The following is a 17,820-nucleotide window of genomic DNA, read 5'->3' as shown; positions in this document are numbered from 1 at the left end:
AAAACTTCTTTCTTAAAATATCTCAGTACCATCTGCGATCTATAAACGTTCAACAGAAGTACTGTGCAAATGGAATCGCTGCAGACTGAAGCACATTAATGACCCCTGAAAATGATCTGACTATGACATCATAGTCTTCCGCTCCTTCTAAGATCCTTCTAAGATTCCGAGTTCTCACTACATCATAGCCAGTGAAATGTGGACGATTACTGAAAAATGCTTCTGAGGTTGAATTGGGGTTTTCACTGATTTTAGACTACAACTAAAATGAGAGGAAAGAATAAACAAAAGAAGCCTGGAAGGGGGATCATCTCAGAATCTTTCCATGAATTTACCCATGATTCAGTGCTAGTCACACGGCTTTTGTTTATTTTTATTTTGGGGGGGGTAAATAACCTCCAAGTGTCTGGGTACAGTTAAATCTTGCTCTATATTTAGAGGACAAGCAAAGCTGTGGAAAACCGCCAATATATCTCAAGACTGCGCAAGTGTTTGCAAGGTCGAGACATTTCCAACATGGTTCGGCACATCATAACACTACAACAAATAAGATTGTGGGTGTGAAATACAAAAGAATTAGAGAGGGATTGAGGGAAATTACTGGTACTTTTGAAACATCCACACATTTCTACCTTTCCTGAACCGGTTCACCCTCACATGTTGCGTCTGTAATAGTATCTACATCATTTTAATTTACGGCACCAACTCGACATACCACAAACATTTATTGGTTTGAGGTTGGTTATCATTTCGGAAGGAATGCCGGCCAGTGAGACTCGGGAGAATGAACAGAGAAACCATGAGACATAGGAACTTCCATCATCTCAAAACCCCCAGCCAAAACCAAGCATATGTGGCGCCACCAGTACTGCCCCGTGAATAGAGAGGGGTCGCGTTTTGTGCTGCTGTAAGCAAACAGCACAGTAAAGTCTGGAAAAGTTATTATCCAACATTTAGTTTTAGATTAAAGGTCCCCCATGGATTGGGAATTACCATATTTGTCCCATGAGCATTCATTCGAAGAATGATTTAGTCATGATTTAGTTTGATTTTATTAGTAAATTGATGCCATTTCTGGCAGATGTCAAATGCAGTGTGATATAGAGCTAAATGGTCTAAATTTCATTCTAAATGGTCTGATTTGGGTCAAGCAGAAAGATTTGCATGCCCAACAATTTGAGTTTGATTTGAATTCCAATATAAAGTTAAAAAGTGAAAATATCATATCACTATCAGTCATTACATCACAAAAATTAGTATTTGATCTAAAAAAGAAGCCCAGAAATAGCCCCACAAATTATGCAATACTATGCACTCTAAAATATTTCAGTACGTCAAAAGTCAGATAAAAGAGACCACCCATTGGCAATGTAAAGAATGAGAGAATCCCAGACTGGCCATTGAAAATTTAGGCACACAAAATTGGCCAAGTGTCAAGTGCTGATGAGAAACATACGGCTGGTAACAATGAGTGTTCAGTGCTAGTTAAGCATCCAGCAGAGCTGCGTGCAGTTCCTACCCCTTATTCTGAATCTGCTCCTTGAACCAGCAGCATCTTTTCCATCCCCATTCATTCAAGGATCTCATGCTTTGATGAGCGTGATCTCCACCTTTCGGGCTTTCGTGCATGCTGCATTTAAGGACCTGTGCCTCAACAAATCTTGACGGCAAAACTGATCTCATCCCTGGAGGCTTACTTGAACAAGGATTACACAGATTCGTCAGGTATGTTGTCTTCATTTGACTCTAGACTAGAGATAAGTGATTTCACCTTAGTAAGTTTATATGAAGCTCTATGTCTTAGAAAAATAGACAAGGAACAGCTGAATAAACCAGACAATATTTCATTATACTAATCAGGATAGTATAAATTTATTTAAAAGTGTTGCCGTGAAACATTTACAGATAAATTCTTCATCATTTGTGTTGTTAAGCAGTCCAAAAACAGTGCATATTTCTCTAAACTTTGCAGTTTGCATTTAAATGTTTTAAAGTATAAATATCAAAATTGTAATATTTATTAGAGCAGGTGAATTCTTAACAGGTTTTGATTTAAATTAAGTTTTTGGAAAAAAAATACAATCATACCAAATGATGAGTTAGATTTACCATGAAATGTCATGTGGGTGGCGTCAGAAAAAATGAGCAACATTAACAGTTCTTAAAAGTCTATAAACTGTGAGCCACGTTCTAATACGGTGATGACTAAGACGTCCATAAACAAGATTGCTCTATAAACAATTGTTTAAGTACAGCTGGTTCATTTTAACTTCTTTTTTAAACAGCAATCATTAACATTTTCTCCTCACAATTATTTCATTAATGCTACTGAATTGAATCTGGTTCAAAATTTGTGCAACTAAAGAAAAGCAAAAACAAAAAATAAATCAAGTCACCACAAAAATATTGCTCAACTATATTTCAGGAGCATCTGTATTTACCATAAAGTGCCATATAAGCCATTCATAAAGAATATGTCTCTTTACGCTGTGATCAGTTCCCATTGGCCAATTTCAATGTGATGCTAACTAATGAACCAATCAGAATCCTTGGGATCCAATTCAAGTTTTCTTTTCCATTATGTGAAACAATTCTGTTACAATACAAAGCAATATAACATGTTCAGTTTGACAAAGTGTAGGTTAAACAACTGCTTGTGTTCATGTTCGCAGGGCTAACCATTCATGACTAAAGATCCAAACAAAAGCTGCACCATGAAGGTACTTTTACTACTCGCCCTACTGACATTATGTCATGCAAAACCATACACGCATATCAACGTCATGGACTTCATCAAGCATCATGACATCATGCAACAAGACGCGGGTGATTATGATGATGACGACGACGACGACGATGATGATTATGACAATTATGAAGATAACTTTGTTTCGGACTGTCCCGAAGGGTGTCGGTGCTCAAAGAAAGTTCTCCAGTGCTCAGATCAGGGTAAGCACTACATTATACTACTTTAAACAACTAATTCACTGACTAGTCATTTTGAGAGGTCGACCAGTTTTAAATAGTTGAAATTTACTTCAATTTACAATATAGTTTTGATGCTTTTTTACAGTGGGCTGACGGCATATTGTCCTTTCACTGTTAGACTGTTTGCAGTAATACAAATATAGACAGATGCCTTAAGATGCATTAAGACAGAAGAAAAAAAAACATTTTAAAAATGCATCATTCTGTTATGTTCCATCTAGCTGAATTTTGAATGCATCTGATCGGGGTAATTATTATATAGAGTTTCTTTCTAATTTGTCAATTAGTCTTTCAGGCAACCCACTAAAATGTGCAGCTTTAAACATCTCTAAATTCTAGTCTATAAAATCTCACATCTCAACATTTTTTCAAAATGCAAGACTGTTGTGCTTACAGGTCTGACCAAGGTGCCAAAGAACATTCCTGCAAACACGTTGCTCGTCGATCTCCAAAACAATGACATCACTGAAATCAAGGAAGACGATTTTAAAGGCTTGGAAAATCTCTATGTAAGTAGTAAACACTCCCCTTAAATGCTTTTAGGGCATGTTAAGAGTTGTGCTCTTATACTGGGTTTACACAAGGACATCTGGAGACATGCAGTGGTAGCGGAATTATGTGGAATTCTGGACACATATTTGAGTGTTATTGATTTTGCATCTACTGAGGACTGTTTCATACTTGTGGTAAATATTTGCTCATGATTAGTGGTAAAATGGTTAAAAGTTCTTGCTGTGCAAGAAAGCAAGAAAGGGAATAAACTACCAAGGGCATGAAAATGCACACAGCCCACATCTTGAAAAACAACAACAACAACAACAACAACAACAACAACAACAACAACAACACAAAGTTCTATTTAGATTTCCAGAAAATTCCAGAATATTCAAAACTCTCAGAAAATTCATAATGACCTCAAATGACCCGGTCAGACCAATAGTTGTTTTAAAGGGTTAGTTCACCCAAAAATGAAAATTCTGTCATTAATTACTCACCCTCATGTCGTTCCACACCTGTAAGACTTTCGTTCATCTTCAGAACACAAATTAAGATATTTTTGATGAAATCTGATGGCTCAGTGAGGTCTCCATTGCCAGCAAGATAATCAACATTTTCAATGCCCAGAAAGGTACTAAAGACGTATTTAAAACCGTTCATGTGACTACAGTGGTTCAACCTTAATGTTATGAAGTGATGAGAACACTTTTTGTGCAGCAAAAAAAACAAAATAATGACTTTATTCAACAATATCTAGTGATGGGCAATTTCAAAACACTGCTTCATGAAGCTTCAAAGCTTTACGTATCTTTGGTTTCGAATCAGTGGTTCAGAGCGTGTATCAAACTGCCAAAGTCACACGATTTCAGTAAACGAGGCTTCGTTACGTGATAAGTGTTTCGAAATTTCAATGGTTCACCACTGGGGGGTGTGACTTTATATATCTGTATTGGTATGGTTATGTCATCTACAAAAAATTATTTAAATAATAATATTCATGGTATTTTATGTGCAATAACACCTGGAAATTCCCAGAAGATTTTAATAAGCAACACTGTTTAAGTTTGCAAGCCATAAAAATGTATGCAAGCTGTAAAATGTCATTTTTAAAAGTGAATTGTGATCAATACAGAACTAATGTTTATGAATATCTACAGTCATGGACATTGTACCTTTATTTTTTCTCCTTCTGTATTTGCAGGCCCTGTTTCTGCTCAACAACCAGATATCAAAAATTCACCCAAAGGCCTTTCGCAACATGGACAAACTCAAGATTCTCCACCTGTCATATAACTTGCTGACACAAGTCCCTGAGAACCTTCCCAAGAATATTCAGGCATTGCGACTGCACGACAACAAGATCAGCAGACTTCCAAAAGGAGCATTTAGGGGAATGCAAGACTTAAATGTTTTAGGTAGGTCTCCTAAGTGATGATCTTAAATATGGTCAGAGTCATGCTTAATCAGTTTCATCGGTTAAACTTGCTTCAACACGTTGAGCTGTATGACATGCATCATTTCCCGATCCCATTCTTCTGTTCACTCCATCATGACCTCATTAAAACCCGTTATATAATCAGATACATGATCTTACACACAACAAGCTCACTTCAATCAACTGACCTCCATGGATCTCAGGTAATGTACAGTTGGAGAACACTGTGCCCCCTAGTGTCTAAATTATGATCGGCATTTACAGGCAGAAGTTTTAAAAATTTGGCAGAAACAACGGAGAATCATCTGGGAATAGGGGATACTGTGGTGCTGTAGTTAAAAATAGGGCTGGTAACCAAAAGGTCACTGGTTCAAACCCAACAAGGAGTGATCCAAGAGTTTTTGAGTCACACTTTTCTGCCTAATGCATATTTGTAAATGAATCTAGAAAAAACAAGAGGTTTCCTTTTCCCACATCTCTAGAACTGAGTGCAAATCCAATTGCAAACAGCGGGATTGAAGCGGGAGCTTTTGATGACATGGCGACTCTCTACTTGAGAATAGCTGAAGCAAAGCTTACAGCTGTTCCTAAAGGTAAGAATTATCATTTTTTATGAAATTCAGGAGACTATTACCCCTGAAAGAAAGTCTCAAAAGACGCTTACAAATTTGTCGATTCAACGTAGATCAAACAAGAACCCATTTGTGCCTCTAAGCACCTCAAGTCTAATAATAGAGATTTTTATTCATCTAAATCCCACAGATCTCCCATCTTCCCTCACCGAACTTCACTTGGACTATAACAAGATCGCCAAAGTGGAGTCAGAGGATTTTTTGAGATTAAAAAATCTACAGAGGTAAGGTAAACTTACTCCCTCTTGTGGACAAAAAGCAGAACACAATATTAACTTGTCTTTCACAGGTTGTGGCTTGACTTCAATCAAATCAAGTATGTGGAGAACGGAAGTTTGGCTGGCATTCCCAAAGTCAGAGAAATTCATTTGGACAACAATAAACTGAAGAAAGTTCCTCCAGGTTTGAACAACCTGAAATATTTGCAGGTAAAACACACAGACATGCAACAGAAACATGAATAAGACATGATGTGTGCAGAGATCTAATCCACTTCGTTTCCTCTTTTAGGTGATGTACTTACATGCCAACAGCATCGCTTACGTTGGAGTAAATGACTTTTGCCCTTCGAGAACCCGGGTTAAAAAAGCCCTCTATACTAGGATCAGTTTATACGCAAACCCAGTGAAATACTGGGAGATTCAGCCACCGACTTTTCGGTGCGTATCCAGCCACAATTCGGTGCAACTGGGTAACCACAGAAAGTGAGCAAAACGGTACTAACGCATACCATCTTGCCACGGGAGGGCAGAATTATAGCTAGTCATGAACTTCATTCTAATTTTATAAATTATCCTTTCATGTCTTCATGGTGATGTACAGAACATAATTTATCCAAAATCCAAGAGCATCCGCAGAGACTACAGACTCGTTACTTGAATTTGGTGAGGATTTCGAAGATTTCGATTTCCAGTAAAGACAGAATCAGCTACACTGTGTGCAATAGTAACATAGGTTTTCATAGTTATTGTTTACATTGAAATCTTTTCGACTTTATAAAAGCCAGAGAACAGTTTTTTTAGGATCAGGTGCTAAAGAAATTTGTCCCTTATGTATTGAAGGTCAAAAAATACATTTTAGCTTAAAAGAAACGACTGTCTAGACTCAAAGAAAAATAAATACAATTCGCAAGGCCAGTTCGTTTATTGTTCTACTTCTTGTATTTTAGAGAATGGGCATTACTCATTGGTGCTTATTAACAGTTTTAGTGATAAAAAAAAAAAAAAAATTATACTGCATGCTAAATTTTCATTATATAACATTTTATTCATTGCCAGTGTTTTCTCTGAAATATTGGACATGGACATTCTTGTCAGGTCATAGAAATAGTGAAAAACTGACCTGTATGGACCACCTGGTTGGTTGCAGTTTACACAACAGTTAATTGTAAGTGCAAACCAGTGTTTTCTTTGCCAGCGGTGCTGTGTTATTTGTTTCAAATTCAGATATTGTTGTTTCTTTAGAAAAATAAAGAAAAATGAAAGAGTAAATCTTGTTGGATTCAGAATGTGTACATCTGTCCAGCAATAAAACAAAATACCACCAGATGGAGACTTCAGTGTAGGATTGGACCCGCTCTTCAGGACATAAATCTAGCAGTTGGATAATTCAATAAAACTGAAGCCCCGACCTGCAAAATAGTAGCTATCCATGAGAGGATGTTGTGTTTAATATAGCAAGGCAATTGTGATATTTTGTTGAAATCAGGTTAATACACTATGTAAGTATTATTGACATTCTAATAAATTTGAACTTGGTCAAAAACAGTTTCCAAGTAACAGCCAATCTACAGCATATTCTTGCACACTGGAGGTATCCTTAGGACTGAAGCATGGCAACTGGTAAATGCTTTAGTCCCACAGAAATCGTACCAGTCCTGGATAATGTGATTGCAACTTGGCTTCGCACAGCATGTATACACTTTAATCAGACTACAACTGGACTCTGGGTTCTGCCAAAAGACAGGGAGGATACGCAGCAAACGCAACACAAGCGGTAGTATCCTTCCACTCCGTATAATTCATTCAATTACGCATTGTGTAGTTCATACTCAGAGAGATTAAGGCTGTAACTTGACTAAACAAAAATCTGTACAACTCACTCATAAAGACAGTCACTTGCTGACACCTACTGGCATAACAATGCACCTCTGATGCACAAACACAGACAAGTGGAAGGATAAAGTCATTTTACAATATTTATATAATTTAATAAGCATTGTAAAATTAATGGATAGTGGGTCTCATTGTGAAAAGGAACACTGTGTAGTACAGCAAAACTACAGCTAGATTTCGATCAATCGCCTCATTATAAATTTTGGGTCTGAACGGGTTAAGATGGGGAAAAAAAACAACACAGAGGGGTGGCGGCGAGAGAGAGAGGCTCTGCTCAGGAAACATATGGAACAAATCTTCAGGTTGGCCTGATCTGCTGCTGCCACGTCTTGCATACCGGCGTCTCCAAAAAACTCACAACAGGTTTGGATCATTTAGGATCTCTGAGCCCCAGAAAACACCTGAGGGATTCGGACACACAGGATTGAAATTGTTTAAAGATACACCAATGTGTTTCATTCCCACAATCAGTGGAAACCCTCGGATATGAACAATCCTGCACACTATTATTTCCACTTGTATGACGAATCGATCATTTTTAAATATCTGAAATTATCAGATATTGTTGTAGTTTTATGCCTCTGGTTAATTGCGTTTTTTGTTGTTGTTGTTGTTGTTCTTGTTTAGCTATTAAATGGCTTTGGGGTCTCTTGGACCACAAACAGAACATAAAGTTTAACTCTCACAGATCCAAATAAGTAAGCTTGTGTAAAATTTGAGAACAGAGCCGCACACACCTCATGTTTTTTACCCCCATCCAATTTCCCTCCAGAGGAAATACTAGTTCAAATACCTTTGAACTAAGACAGAAAACAACCACCCAGCTAGTTTTTATCAGCTCATTTCAAGAGAGCCACCAGACCACTTCCCTCCACTGGAACATTTTCCATTAAGTCTCTAAAACACTGTTTTGTCCAGACACACGTTTGTGGATTCATTAGTTTTATTAAAAAAAAAAAAAAGATTCAAATGACTCATGAAATAAAACTCACGGTACTTGCATGCAGACCAATAGTGCTTACACCAAGACTTTGTATTGGTCATCAGTTAAACCTTTATTTAACTGTAAAAACTATTCCGTATTCAACATGTCAAACTAAGACATCTAACTGATCTTTAGGAAGCATTGTACAATAAACTAACAACTGTCATTATAATCAATGAGTATAGAGCATATCGCAGTCTAAATTCTCATCTATGCGACTGCAATCGTACACTTGCTTTTCCCAGCACATAGTGTGAGAATTAAAATGCAAAGCATATGTGCATTTGCATATTCCCCAGAAGCGATAGTTCGCTTAATATTGGCACACTATTGAAGAGCGTTGCTCGTGCTTGTGCAGATTGCATGCAATTGCTAATCCTTCCCAAGCCTAAATGTTATTGTAAAGTCATATATCTACCACAAATAAGCCAAGCTAAAGTTTATCAAAACCAAAAAATATAGCTTGCCAACACAATAACACTTTTATTTCACTTAGTTTTCACCCCCTTCCATACAAAAAATGCCCCAAAAGAACCTCTTGGGATCACAATCTTAACCCGCAGTAGCGCTCACGCTGCAGAGACTTCTCAACGTCTGCCATGTGGGCAGCAGCAAAAACAAATCTTCCAGCTGACAGAATGAGTGCTGAGGGGTCTGTCTAGCCAACTCTGTAAAAAAAACTGAAAAACAAAAAAACGACACTCTGTAGACGGGTCATGAGAGACCGTCTGTGGTTTAACTCTGATACAGTACAAGCACTGGAAAAAGTAGTCATGTTGCAGAAGGCCTCCATAAAATGAGCTAGAAATGTCTAAACCAATTAAATTGAACCCACTTAATTATTGCCAATGCATTTTAGGCCGTATTTGCCAACTGTCATCTTCCTTCTCGCTAAACAAAACTTTGGATGAACACTGGCTGAAGTTCTTGTTTTAATTGACTGTACATGTATAGAATAGTATACATTTAATTATAATAAAATATAATTCGTATTATATTAGTATATAACTTTAAATCTTCTTGTATAACATTAGCTGCACTAGTGCAACACCTGTTATGAGTCTGGCCTTAATTTTGTGGGTTAAATTTTTTACTGTCCACATGCAATAATGTGGACTGGATACTAGGCCATTCCTTCCAGAAGTATGTCTGGAAACTTCAGCCTCAACTCAACTCAACAAAAGGGGAAAAGAAGAATCAGATGAGACCACGAGGCTTTACTGAGGTCACCGAACACATGCAACCAAGCGCTTCCAGAATCATTTCCACGGCAAAGAGGCAGATCACAATCTCTCCCAAAACGTCTAATGCTGCTGTGGGGGAAACCACAGATGTAATCTTTCACGCTCGTCCCAGGAGAAAAAACATTTTCCCCGCTTTAGGCAACACCGTTCAAGCCGAAGGGGTCCCCTGCTGCTGGGTTTCATCACAATTTCACTCGGCCTCCCACAGAGAGAATAACAACCCCACAGGTATGATATCATGATTTTAAAGATAGTACATTATTTATGGCTTAGTAATGAAATCACTTTTGTAATAATTTGTGTGAGATTTCTGCAAGAAAAATATATCATTGACATTGATGTTTCCAAAAAGAACTGCTTTGAGCATGACAATAAAAAGAGGTATATTCATATTCCTCTTACATTTTGGCAACCCACATCTAAAACCTTTTTATATCTAAAATTTAGTATCAGTTGTTAAAGAATTACACACAGAAAAACAGATATTTTCTGAATTTTAAAAAAATGTGCTTAACTAGACAAACAAGTCAAAGGGCCATTTAAAATTCAAACATTCCTCCAGATGTGGTTTCCAACTATGAAATATATTTCTATGATTGATTAATGAAAACGAGCTTCAAATTTGAAGAATAAGTCATTATTTAATTGAGCAACATTAAAATCATAGCCAAAATACCAACACGTCAAGGTTCTGCAGAAGACAAGAAAATTACTTGAGAGAGAGAAACTGTCATACTGAGCAGTTACAGTAGTTAAATTAGATTTAAAAAAAAAAAAATGTAAACCTCACTGTATTTTTTGGATCACTTTATCTAGCTGTTTTGCCAGCTCATATTAGTACTATGACCAGACTACATTTTTTAAGTGTAGGAGAATATTACATCAAATATAAACAATCCAGACAGAGTTCTTTTATATTGAAAGGGAGTGTTCACCTCACCAAAATTGTTGTTTGTGTTTAGAAGTGAAAAAAAAACAAAAAAACACAAATACCTATTAATACTAGGTCACAACTGAGTCATAAGCTTCTCTTTCAACAGGCACAGTAAAAACCCTGCTGAGATAATTCATCCCAGACATTACAACAGAAGAGAACACTAAACAAAAATCAACATTTACAGAAAAAAAAGAAGTCATATTGCCCAAAGTATATGCAATTAGGGGTGTTTAGTCTTTTGTAAAAGTACCAAAATGCTTTAAGTAGACCAAAAAAAGTGAATAAAAACACAGTTCTTGTTTAATTCAGCCTCAAAATCTCATTATTTTATCTTAGACCACTTTCTATTCACACTGTTTTTTTGTGGAACCTAACCCACTTAAATATTATTGTATTTTTCATCATTATATTGATTATTTCTGTACAATCAACGAAATCAAAGTCCTAATAACCTCGTTATACAATTCTGTTTTTTGTCTGTTCCAAACAGATATCAGGGAAAAGCAAACTAAACCATGAAACCATCACAGATTTTGACTATACTATCTCTGTATTTGCTCTCTGGAGCTCTGGTACTTTCTCAAGAGTCTGAAAAGGATTATAACGATTACGACATAGATGACAACACGTTGCCTGAAGTTCCTCGACTTTCTGTAACTCAACAACCTGATTACGATGCCCAAATAATGTTTTCATATGAATGTGCCACAGAGTGTTTCTGCCCATCATCCTATCCATTTGCCATGTATTGCGACGACCGAGAACTCAAGGCGGTTCCCAACATCCCAAGACACGTCCGCCACTTGTACATTCAGCATAACGACATAGAGGAGATAACTTCAAAGTCTTTCATTAATGCCTCATCCCTGAGGGAAATAAACTTCAGCTACAATAAGCTGCAGTCATCTAAGGTGGATAAAGATGTCTTCAATATACTCAAAGAACTCATTCAGTTACACCTTGAGCATAATAATCTGGAAGACATCCCTTCTCCTCTGCCAAAAACCCTTAAAAGGCTTAATTTGAGCTTCAATAAAATTTCAAAGATACCGGCTGACGCTACACGAGAGCTTACGAAACTTACAGTGCTGGATTTGTGCAACAACAGACTAACAGATGCCGGTATTAAAGGAAAGATCCTATCTGGCGCAAAGAGCCTCATGCAAATCAACATGTGCAACAATAAGCTCAAGTCCATGCCAATAGACCTTCCAGAATCGATCCAGCAGATATCACTGGAAAACAACTCAATATCCTCCATACCCGAGGGCTACTTTAAGAAGACTCCCAATCTGTTGTCCCTACGCATGTCACACAACAAACTCAAATCCGTTGCATACACTGCCTTCAACTTGTCCAAACTGATAGAGCTCCATTTGGGCCATAACCAGCTCTCCAAACCATTTTTTGTCCCCAGGACCTTGGAACATCTGTATCTAAATCACAATGACTTTAAAGGTACAAATGTAGAATAAAGCATGATGGTTTATTCAAGAAATGACAGTCATACCCTTACTTAACTCAAACTAAAAAAATGCTATTCTAAAAACACATTGGAAATTGATTGAACTGCTCTACTGCAGTGTTCTCCAACCCTTTATCAAATCTATTCTAATAACGACATATGCTAAAATGACTTCTTGTCTCTTTGCAGATCTGAATATCTCTCTAATGTGTCCATCGCTGGACTTCGGCAACCCTAACATGCTGACCTACATTCGTCTCGACAACAATAAGCTGAGAGGACCAGTGGACTACTACGCTTACAGATGTTTCCCAAGGCTGAAAATGATATTTTACGGCAACCAAAGGAAGGATGATGAAGATGACTCTGAACCCAAAAAATATGAAAAACCCGACCGACCAAAAAGGCCTGGGGCAACAAGGCTATCAACATAGATTTTTGAGATGCGTCATACAACTATACTTTATTCAAAGTACAGGAATAAAACAGGACTTACGATTTAAATATAATTAAACATACATATATTAGTAAATTTGAACATTCCATTCCTTGCTGCTTGAACATTCTATTTGATTTTCTGCATGCATGTGTATGCTTTGATGGCTCTCAATCAGCATAAATTTAATTGCTATTTACGGAAAGTTCTGATTCAAAGTTTGCTTTGTTTTGCACAGTCACTTTTCTCTCCATTAATACAGTAAAAAGCATTTATCTACATTAGTACATTGCACTGCAATGCATGTAAATGTAATTAATAAAAAAATACTCTTTTTCTGCAAAATTAAATCAGAAAAAGCGAGAGTGTAAAATTCTACTGAAGCTTAAAAGTGTAGGATTCAGCATAATGCAAAAAAAAAACAAAAAAAAACAAAAAACAATACAGCAATGGTATTGCATGCAAATATAATGATAGAACATTAGTTTACTGGAATAAACACACCAAGAAAAGTGAAACGCAATACATCACCATAATCACAAACAAATCCAGCTGTTTTCTGTTAAACACACTGTACAGTCATGGCCAAAAGTATTGGCAGACATATACATTTTCGTGTTTTGCAAAGTCTCCTGCTTTAGTTTTTGTGGTATTGATTCACATTGTTCCCAGATGATTGTGCAGAGTGATCAGATGCATTTTAAATAATTACAAAAAGCTTCACTGGCCAGAAAAATGAACTTTAACACAAAAACCCAAATTTCACCTTTTTGGAACTGGCACAAAATTACCAGCTAACATAATTTCACAAATCAAATCATCAGCACATGGGAAAGTGTGAACAAGTACTAGTCAGGTAAATCACTCTATCATTCTGACTGGATTATAAGAGCATACTGATTAGATCACCATCAGTCAGGATTTGGCCCTGAAGCTGATATCCAGCATGCCAGAGCGAATTGCAGAGGTTTTGCATATATTTTTGCCAATAAAAGCCTTTACACTTATGAAAAGCTTATCATTGTTTTCCAATATACCATAAGCTGCAACTTCATGGACCCTAATAATCTGTCTGTAATAGGAATGGGCATTTTTCAAAATTATTGTATTCGAATTTTAAATTAAATGATGTTTAACGAGAAAGACTTTGGGCCCTATCATACACCCAGCGCAATGTGGTTCCAGGCGTGACGCAAGTGTTTTTTGCTAGTTTCAGTCCAATGCAGTTATCATCTTCACGTCCTGTGCCACATTGTTTAAATAGCAAATGCATTTGCGCACAATTGTACGCCCATGGGCGTGCTGGTCTCAAAGCGAAGTGTTTTCAGGTGCATTGTTAGCGCGTTACTATTTTTTTAAAAGCAACTGAAATAGACTGCACCATTGACTAACTGAAACCTGGTCTAAAGTCAATGGAGTAATATTTGTTTTGTTATTTAAAGAGTGTGTTAGTAATGTGCCTATAGACTATGTGGGTGCACACCGTGCATACCAAATATTAAAAATAAAAGGATTACAATGTAAAAGATTATTATTGTATGCATGAAGATAAAAATGCTTTGGCGGAATCCGGCTTTTCTCGTAGATGGTCTGCTCACACGCTTTAACCTCACACACGAGCAGACCCGTTTCCTCACGATAGACGCGTTCAGTTTTTGCGTTTGCAAATTCCACCATGTAAATAGCCAATCCGCCACGGCACGAGCACAACTGCCATTTAAAGGGAATGGGAGATTAGACTCCGATTGGTTTATTGCACGTTACGCCCAAAACACACCCATGACTCATTAAGAGAATAGGGACAACCCTTTTAGACCATACGCCGGGTGCGGCGACCATTTTTTCTGTCCTTAAACTAGCAAAAGTGGACTTAGACACGCCCTATGTGCACTTGGCGGTGCCCTTAGACCATGCACTTAGATCATTAAAATATGGCCCATTATTTTTTAATCAAAGTTTTTGTCACCATTTCTAAACAAGCTTAGGATTAAGCAAAATACACAACAAGCTTACATTATATATTGAGGTTTGCTTTTAGCAACAATATGTTTAAACAAAAAATATAAAGGACAAAAGCATTTAAGCTAGGAAAAAACGCTAATAAAGCAGACTGCCCTATTTATCGTACAGAATGTACATATACACTCGAGAGTCGACACATGGTTATCGTGTTTCTATTGTTTCTCATGTTCATGTTGAGAAGAACAATAATATCCATATGCTCGGGTGAACGTTGGCTCCACAGTCTGATAGAAATAGGTAAGGTCGACTGCAGAGAAAAGGCGCTACACTGACACAGACTTTGCAGGGACACAAAGATAACAGAGCTAAGTTTCTTACAGCACTTTTCTGTTCTTAAACCAGCATCTCCCTCAATGAAAACTTAAAGGTAGCATCTGATATCATTTTGCCATCAGATAAGTTATCTTCTCAGCTCACTCGAGGGTACAGCTGTGCTCACCTGCAGTCGTGAATGCAGTGATGAAGAGCTCTCTTTCCTCGTTCGACTGGTGTTTGGATTTCATGTGATTTCTCATTGTGGTGATAATATTATGATAACTCAGTTTAATTAATTCATTTGATCAATATTAATTCCATTTTGTCAGATCATTTAGTGATCAGATACAATCAACTTTTTAACACGCTCCACAGTGCCATCCAGTGCATTTACTTATAACTGTGAGTTTTAGTTTGCGTGCTTGGGATTTATCATTGATTCACTGCATTTACGGCCAGCAAAGCATCATGTATTAAAATTCTAATTGTATTTTTATTTTTTGAATATGCGACTATTCGTGCACACCCCTAGTTTGTATTCGGACTAGTAGCACAGTCAGAACAAACAGTCACATGCAACCATGTCAATCAGAATGAATCCAATATAAATTTCATTCGGTTTGAAAGAGGTGGTTACATGAATTGAAAACTGCAACTGGAAAGTTTTGTGCATGTGCAATGATGTAAAAATGGCGCAAAGACATAGGACGCATGGAACAAGCTGTTGTTGTTGAAGTGTCTTGACTGTTGTTGTCATTTTAAATTCTCCTTCTAGTCATTGTCTGTGAAGTGCTGTAGGACAACGTCCCAACAGTCCTTGCTTCAGACTCTCATCGACAGATGCCTTGTTTTGGGTGTGAAAACAGGCTTTTTACTGCTTGATAAATAAAAGAAGCATGGCACAAAGCTTCATGCGCTCATGATCTCCTAGTCAGAACCCGAAATAGATAAATATTAAGTCTGCTTATTAAAACAAAAAAAGAAACAATGGTAGGAGGATGCTAGTAAATGGCGGGAAACTCTGTATATTCATGCAGTGTTTGCATGTCAAAACATCAATTCCGATTTGAAGCATAAATGCGCACATCAACTCTATCAGTTTATTTAGCAATCATTCACACTATGTTCATATTCATCAATCAGAATGATTTAATTCCGACTGAAACAAAAACATGTGAAAAAATAAATCTACAAATCCTGATGCAGCAAACTTTGCAAAACAAAATTTATCTCACAGCCAATACTTTTGGCCACGGCTGCAATGCCATTTTTGGCCGCTATACTTTAAAGACTTTAAAGACAGCATTTATTGGAAAACGATAGATATTAAAAAAACGATAACTGAGTTTAAAGTGTGAATATCGAAAACTATCATTTATCAAAATCATTGGTCAAATAAATTGTTCAAATCAATTATTGGTCAATCTCTACTAATTATATAGAGCCTCCGTGACCAACTACCGTTCACAACCCATGACCAATCAATAATGAAAATGTGTAGTTGTGCACATTCTTACACTCCAGGTCTTTCGTGTGGATGGGTTACGTTTAAATATTTAGAATCCTCCAAATCAAGTCATGTGGTGAAGAAACCACCCTGACGGAGAAATGTACCACAGAGGATCAGCATTGTAAAAACATTTCTAAGTATTTGGCCCCTTTCCTAGTACTGTAAATTTTTACAGGTTGGCATAATTGCTAACACACCTGTAATGTTATTCATTCTCAATTTCCATCTCTTTCTCTCAAATTTCCATGTTTATTTCAAAGGGCCGAGGCGCCTTTCGTCTTGTCTTCATGTACAAAAATGAGAGTAAAACAGTCACATGTTTCTTATTAAACATGTTTTTTCTTCACCTTGATCTTCAAGTGTCTGCTTTATAGAGGAGTTCTGTTTCTCTTTTATAATCCATTTTATGTTTTTAATAAAATGTATCTAGGCAAACCTGTAAATTACACAAAACAGACTGAAAATGCTTAATCACAGTTTGAGACGCATAGCAATGGACAACTATAATCAACAAATTTTGGAAAATCAGACATTATCTATCCTAATGTCCTAACATATATCCCAATTACCATTGTCCTCCAATTGTCTCGTTACAAATTTCTGCAAATCTAACCAAGACAAACTGACTGTAAAATGTTATCGAAACTGGAAAAGTCTTAGGATCCCACATGAAGCAAAATGTAAAATGGACAATGTAGCAAAGGTATAGAGAATGCACATCTTTAATCAAACATGTTGTCCTCCAATTGTCTTGCTTCTCTGAGAAATTTAAAGATTAAATATAGCTGCGAGCAGCGATGGCGGGCCCAAGCCCGGTGGCACCGCCACCCCGGTGGCTTCAGGGCAACTGTGCACAGCGGGCAATAGGCACTTAAAACGGTTAAACATCAAAGGACTATGTCAAATTCACTCCACATTTACTGCACTACAAGGTGCCACTATAGAGCCCCTCCTCCCTGCCCATTTTCAAAGGATTACATGTGCCAAGTTTTAACATTATTCTGATGAATTTTGAAGCAAATCAGGTAAAAATAAGAGGGTGATCTCAATGTATGCTGAAAGTGACACATTTTCTGCTTCCAGTTGGTGGCGCTATGACTTTGAATCACAATAGTCACATCCATGTGATCAGCCTTGTACAACGAAGACTAAGCCGAAGTTTCATCAAAATCAATTAATGTATGCAGAAGTTATAACACTTTGTTTCCCTTTTCTTGCCATAAATTCGTTGCCTCGCCACGGCCAAACCGTTTGAGATATCCAAAATCCGTTTGCAATTAAACAACTTCAATGTGTTAG

The 17,820-nt window shown here is 37.1% G+C and overlaps 3 protein-coding genes across 5 annotated transcripts in view; 2 read left to right on the top strand and 1 right to left on the bottom strand.

Moving 5' to 3' along the window:
• The window catches only part of LOC125263625 (centromere protein P), a 64,784-nt gene that overhangs the window by 17,504 nt on the left and 29,460 nt on the right, over positions 1-17,820 (bottom strand). The gene's annotated exons all lie outside the window — the stretch shown is intronic.
• aspn (asporin (LRR class 1)) lies at positions 444-7,317 on the top strand. The gene is made up of 8 exons (XM_048182675.1): positions 444-1,725; positions 2,673-2,949; positions 3,385-3,497; positions 4,688-4,901; positions 5,404-5,514; positions 5,684-5,777; positions 5,843-5,981; positions 6,064-7,317. Exons 2-8 carry the CDS (start codon positions 2,685-2,687, stop codon positions 6,259-6,261), a joined length of 1,134 nt encoding a protein of 377 aa, XP_048038632.1. The 5' UTR covers positions 444-1,725; positions 2,673-2,684; the 3' UTR covers positions 6,262-7,317.
• On the top strand, positions 9,715-17,254 carry omd (osteomodulin). Its single transcript, XM_048182674.1, has 3 exons — positions 9,715-10,124; positions 11,324-12,291; positions 12,488-17,254. The coding sequence occupies exons 2-3, from the start codon at positions 11,349-11,351 to the stop codon at positions 12,730-12,732; spliced, it is 1,188 nt and encodes a 395-aa protein (XP_048038631.1). The 5' UTR covers positions 9,715-10,124; positions 11,324-11,348; the 3' UTR covers positions 12,733-17,254.

The sequence above is a fragment of the Megalobrama amblycephala genome, linkage group LG2 (genome assembly GCF_018812025.1).
Source record: "Megalobrama amblycephala isolate DHTTF-2021 linkage group LG2, ASM1881202v1, whole genome shotgun sequence".
Lineage (NCBI taxonomy): Eukaryota > Metazoa > Chordata > Actinopteri > Cypriniformes > Xenocyprididae > Megalobrama > Megalobrama amblycephala.
The sequence above is the reverse complement of the archived record's forward strand: the minus strand, read 5'-3'. Positions and strand labels throughout refer to the sequence as shown.

Coding starts and splice junctions, on each gene's coding strand:
- omd (XM_048182674.1), top strand. CDS start 11,349: ATGAAACCATCACAGATTTTGACTATACTATCTCTGTATTTGCTCTCT. Junction 12,292..12,487: donor AAATCACAATGACTTTAAAG/GTACAAATGTAG, acceptor GTCTCTTTGCAG/ATCTGAATATCTCTCTAATG.
- aspn (XM_048182675.1), top strand. CDS start 2,685: ATGACTAAAGATCCAAACAAAAGCTGCACCATGAAGGTACTTTTACTA. Junction 3,498..4,687: donor AAGGCTTGGAAAATCTCTAT/GTAAGTAGTAAA, acceptor CTGTATTTGCAG/GCCCTGTTTCTGCTCAACAA. Junction 5,982..6,063: donor ACAACCTGAAATATTTGCAG/GTAAAACACACA, acceptor TTCCTCTTTTAG/GTGATGTACTTACATGCCAA.